The following is a 6000-nucleotide window of genomic DNA, read 5'->3' as shown; positions in this document are numbered from 1 at the left end:
AGTGGACCCCTTTAAGCAGTCCCTACTGACCGTATAGCACAGGTGGCGTCACGAACACAAACTTTATTCAATTTCCCTTTTACATGGGCCCCCAGCGCCACGAACCGGGTCGCCGCCGTGACACATCCCCTTAAGTACTGGACCCGGTACAGAGTACCTCACGGCCCTGGCGGGCGACTCAGACCCCTTTAAGCAGCGTCGGTCCCTCTGACCAAGAACCACAGGTGGTGTCACGAATAAACTTTATTACCAAATTCCCTTTAAAGACCTTTCCCCTTAACTTGAGTGCCAAGGGCACAGACCGGGTCGGTGCCACCGTGACCACCCCTTTAATTGTGACCGAACCCGGTGCCACGTACCCCAGGCCCTGGTAGGATGATTCACATCTGACCCAGGTCGGTAAGTACTAGGCCACAGGGACGTATGGATACTTCGAAGTTGGTAAAGGGGTTAAAATATAGGACATCAGTGTTGAATATTGCAATCAGTCCCTGTTATCATGTAAATGGTCTGCAAACAATGAATGATTCTATTTCTAACTTTTAAATTAGACTTCCTGGTAGGTCAAATTCTTTGTTTTTACTTTTGCTGGTATTTTTTGGTGAAAGAGGTAACAGTTCTAGTGGAAGTGGTCGTCACAGCTTGTTGCCTGACCCATCAGAGGGTATCGGTGCGTTAGGGGTCCTATTACTTCAGTCTCTGACCTATTTCTATGCTTTGGGGTGGGATGTTATTGGCTTCATCTGCCTAGGTCATTAAAATGCCTTTTCTCTACCCTGTCTACGTCATAAAAGTGTTAATGTGAATAGACAAGACACAGAGGTTTAATGTTCAGAAGAAATGTATGATGTTGTAAGTAACTGATTTGACAATAATCAAAGAGAAATGTAATTTGCATATACCTATTTATTTAGTGATGTTATTTTCCATTGATCACAACATTTTAGATTTTTAGACTGATCTATTTACCTGAAACTAAAGTTCATAACACCAAATGTTTTGAAATGACATGTACAGTGCTCTTCTGTCTGTCTCTTTAGTAGTAGTGCCCCATGTGCAGGCAGACAACATATGGTTTGTTGAGCATGCTGTGTTTGGACGTGTGTATACCAAGTAACCAGCTGTCACTGCTCACCCCCTCTGCCTGTGTCCGGCCCAAAGACCTTGGTACTATTTTTAATTTGAGACACACCCCTTCATTGGCACTAAGCACAACAAAGTTGTATACATTTATCAGCACAGCTATATCGTGCACACAGAGACACACTACACACAACACAAAGTGTATGCAAAAACTGAGAAATCTGCTATGTGATAATCACTATACAAAAACTTGTGCCAGTATAAAGCCAAGCCCACGTCATCTGTGCACCCTATAACTAACACTGGCACCTTGGTGCACATATAAATACACAGCTACGTGACTGCTCCATTTATTCAGGACACATGGGGACAGAAGAGGATCTACTGAAAATTGGCAGGAGGCTGGAGAAGCGGATCATCGAGCAGAGCAAAGTGAGTATTCTGGACTATATAAATACGTTTGCTTAATTAATAATCTTTATTTTTTATGTATCGCTAACATATTCCGCAGCGCTTTACAGTTTGCACATATTATCATCATTGTCCCCAATTGGGCTCACAATCTAGATTCCCTATCAGTATGTCTTTGGAATGTGGGAGGAAACCAGAGAACCTGGAGAAAACCCACGGAAACACGGGGAGAACAACCAAAATCCTTACAGATGTTGTCCTTGGTGGGAATTGAACCCAGGACTCCAGCGCTGCAGTGCTAACCACTGAGCCACCGTACTGCCCTAATTGCCTTACTGCCTTAATTGCAGTTTTAATGAAATGTTGTTGTGTCACTGAGTGCTAGTTGTTGAATTTAGAAACAATCTGCATTAAAGTCCCATCACTTATCTTCATGGAGTCCATAAAAATGTAGCTTCAAAAAAATTGCCCTGTGGCAATGGTCACTGAATTAAATGTTGAAAAGAAGGCAAAACAAAAACATCAACTCTGAAAATACACAGCAAACAAGTCACTGATTATATGCCATGTGTACATAAGGTTGGTTTAGCGTCTAGGATATGGGCTAGGTGATAGTGGTCAAAAAAGAAGCAAGCTGCAATGTAGAAAGTATCTGACGAGTGTACGTGGGACACAGTGCAAATGATGCATGAGAAATTGGAAATACTAGGATGCATGGCTGGGAAATAAAAAGGATGATTGTTTAATAAGGGGGAAGTGAGTGAGCTCAGCCCTGAGAAAGAGGGGACATGATTTTCTCTGAAACATGAGATGTAAAACGGAGGAGGGGAGCAAGATATGAATAGCGAGCAACACAGAAAACAACTGAACAGGTGAATAAGAAGGGTGAGAGGGGGTGTGATGGGAGAAAACAGGAAATAAAGAATATTATAAGCAGATTAAGGCTACCGACGGACAGTGTGTTAGTTAAGCACAACGGGGCAGCGGGTGCAGTTTTTCAACGCATCCGCTGCCCCATTGTAATGTCCGGGGAGGAGGGGGCGGAGTTCCGGCCGCGCATGCGAGGTCGGAAATGGCGGACACGACGCACAAAAAAAGTTACATGTAACCGCCAAAACACGACGCATCCGTCGCACGACGGATGCGACATGTGACCATATGTCGCAATGCGTCGCTAATGCAAGCCTATGGAGAAACAACGCATCCTGCGGGCAACTTTGCAGGATGCATTTTTTCTCCAAAACGACGCATTCCGACGTACAGCAAACAACGCTAGTGTGAAAGTAGCCTTGTTTGGAATAAGTTGTTTCAACATGCAACAGAAAGAAACAGGCGCGTAGCATGAAACATGTAGCGGAGTACTGCTCTGTGGCCTTATTACTGGGAATATTTATTATTTTCCATTATTCCCTGCTTCTAGTAGTCACGTTATACAGAGGGTGCAGAGAATGCTCTTTGCTTATTATGTTAGAAATATGAATCGGTTGCTATTTATATGGAATTTTTCCTCTGGTTAAGAAGAAAATGTACAAGTGCCAATATTTCTGCACCAACTGAGATTTTTAATTAAAATATAAAATTAGACTGAGTTGTTGGAAATCAGTTAACTTTGCAGTGATAAGCAGCTGGCAGAGGCTTATTTCCCCCTCCCCATTACAATAAGCATTCATGCTGACAGCTCTAGAGAGAATTTCTTTCATCTTAGGCTGGGTTCACATTACGTTTACAGCAGCCCGTTCAACACATACGGTAACAGGCTGCTGTAAACGGAAGTGCCGGTATGGCAGCACACTAGCGCAGATAGAGCATCTGCTAGCTCTATCTGCGCTAGCAGTGACGGACCCGGAAACGCTGCAGCCCGCGTCTCAGGGTCCGTCACTCAATGACGGCAGATCCCTAGCGCATGCCTATTGTGGGCGGGTGCTAGTGATGCGTCCGACATTGGAGTCAATGGCTACGTTAGACCGCGTTATGCCGCTGTATAACGTAGTCTAACGGACGCCAGCAACGCAGTGTGAACCCAGCCTTACTGTAAATGCATTTATTTTATAAATAAAAATAAATTAGGACTAATTAAACATTGTTAAACATTGTTTGAGTTTTAAGGATGTTTCCTTGCACAATGCTAGTAGCAGATTGAGATTAATCGGTTTTCCAGTTTCAGGAAAAACCCAATCACCCTGCCGCTGTTTGTTTAAAAACACCAATATGTACTTTACTCACCCTCCCCAGGTACATGGCTGAATTTCTGCCACTGCTTTCAGGTGTCTTTTATTGTCTGCAGCGCTGACATCTCGTAGACAGCGCTGCAGCCAATAACTGAGCTCTGCAGCACTGCCAGTGTGCTTGTGCTGATGAGCGTATGTTACTCTTATCAGTTTTTCTCTGTGCTGCTCACAGCTGTTTTTTGACTACAAACCACATTAACCCCACGCAATTTTCATTTTTGCACCTTTTTTTCTTCCCTTTCTTCAAAAGTGTTCCCTCTGCATGCGGTCACCACAGCAATCATGTATTTGTACACAATTAGGGGGTTAATAGTCAGATGATCTTGAGTGTAATGGTAGAATGGGATATACTGATAATTCTGCTATGCTGCTAGTGAAGTAGATATGAACTCATTGTGTTTTTTCCTGATGGAGTTTGATCAGCTCTGAAACGCGTTGATTAAAAGGATTGCCCTCTCCTAGGACAACCCCTTCACAATATGAATGTTTGTTCCCGTTAAAATAAAAGCACTTAAATTCACCTCACGTGCCGGAGTCGTTCCAGCTGTGTTGGTGCTCTCGTTGCTGGTGCAAGGCTGTTACATCACTTGAGCCCTGCACTTCAGAAACAATTCTATGGACGGAAGGAGGCAGGAGCTAGAGACAGAGTTCCTCCCTCCTCTCCCTTCTGTCTAGAAATAATCTTTTCTGGATAGAAGTCTTCACTGAATATAGATTTTACCCCAGTATTGAGAATTTTGAGAATGAATGATCAGTCCTATCAGGGAAAGCAGATTTCCCTGATAAGATATAATATAAAGTTGCTTTTGGGGGTAAACTATCCGAGGTGTCTAAGTAAAGAATAAACTGGTGGATCTGGATGCTTAATTCCCTACTTCAATCATTAAGCTGGATATTACTCTCGTGAATAAAAAACATTTTGCCTGGTGGTCAAAAGAATCACAATGATAAAAGCCACCCCATAATGTTCTGCAAATGACATAGGTATATACGTGGTTAGCGCTTACCCTAATTGCGGTAAATGTCCGTCCATGTCACAAGATCCACGGAGCTTTGTCCGGCTGTGCGGTGATGGATATGCAGGGGGTTGGATATAGGTTGCTTCTTGCTAGCAGTAGGAAGCGGGGAGCACCTCAGCTGTGCAACACCAGAGGAGCCCCGGCTGAAGGCGTCCTTGGATACAGCTGAAAAAATGGCTGCCAGTACCTGCTCGCGTGTTCTCGGGTGTGATGTCACAAAGCTACGGAGTGGCATTAGGACCAAAAAGGGGTAACCAACGCATTTCGAAGGTGAATGACCTTCTTCATCAGGGTCAATGCCTGTAATCTGGTCTCCTCTATATATGCTTCGTGGCAGCGCACGTGTCCCCGCCCCTGAATCGCTCTGCTCTGCCCTGGCCTTAATTCTATATATGTTTGTATGTTTTGGTGCAGCTAATAACGGCCCTTGGATATGCCGGGCTCCCAGTAGATGCCAACTTCCCGGGATATATGATTCCCATTCCAAGGACAAATGTTTGCAGTTAATAGTTTTATTAAAAAATACACATATACATGTTTGCTGCATGTCAGAAAGCAATCTATTAAAAACCAAACTTTATTAAATTTTACATAGTTAAAAAATATATGCTTTAAAAGAGTGGACATACTGTCATTAAAATAGTCTTAATGTTCAAAGTGACCAGAAGGTAGTTGTAATTCCAGTCTATTGTTTCAAAGACTTGTAGGACATGGCCTGTATCCTTAAGGTAAGCTTGTAGTAGGGGCATACACTTTTGTAAATGGGTATCCATATACCGGGATAAGTTGGCCGTAAGGCTATTGATGCAGGAGATAATAGGTCTCCCTGGTGGGTTTGCCATGTTTTTATGAAGCTTAGGTATATGATAAAAAAAACTCTATGTTTGTGTTATGGTTCATTATGAACTGGAACTCTTTTTTTTGTTTAGAATGCCGAGAGATTTACCTCTCATAGATAAGATATTCAATTTCTTAACGTAATGTGAGGTTGGATCACTTTTTAATTTCTTATACGTAATCTCATCACCTAGAAGACTATCTGCTTCTTCTTGATACATCGTGCAGTTCAGTATCACAATTCCCCCACCCTTATGCGCCAGGCAAACAATTATATAATTGTTGTTTTGTTTGTTCCTCAAAGATTTTCTTTCCTGATGATCTAAATTATGAGATATATATATACAGTTTTTTTCTTTTGTTGCAGTTTTCTAATATCCGCAGTGACCAATGCATCGAAGGTGTGAAATGCATTTGAATAC

The 6000-nt window shown here is 42.7% G+C and overlaps 1 protein-coding gene across 2 annotated transcripts in view; it reads left to right on the top strand.

The window, feature by feature from the left end:
* Positions 1–1025: 1025 nt before the first annotated feature.
* LOC143815892 (transcription elongation factor A protein 3-like) overlaps positions 1026–6000 on the top strand; it is a 531124-nt gene continuing 526149 nt past the window's right edge. For both annotated transcript variants that reach the window (XM_077295629.1, XM_077295627.1), the window contains exon 1: positions 1026–1515. In XM_077295629.1, the coding sequence (XP_077151744.1) occupies positions 1447–1515 (69 nt within the window). In that variant the 5' untranslated portion in view covers positions 1026–1446. The remainder of the gene's footprint in view (positions 1516–6000) is intronic.

The sequence above is a fragment of the Ranitomeya variabilis genome, chromosome 3 (genome assembly GCF_051348905.1).
Source record: "Ranitomeya variabilis isolate aRanVar5 chromosome 3, aRanVar5.hap1, whole genome shotgun sequence".
Classification (NCBI taxonomy): Eukaryota; Metazoa; Chordata; class Amphibia; order Anura; family Dendrobatidae; genus Ranitomeya; species Ranitomeya variabilis.
This window is presented reverse-complemented; position numbering and strand designations above follow the sequence as displayed.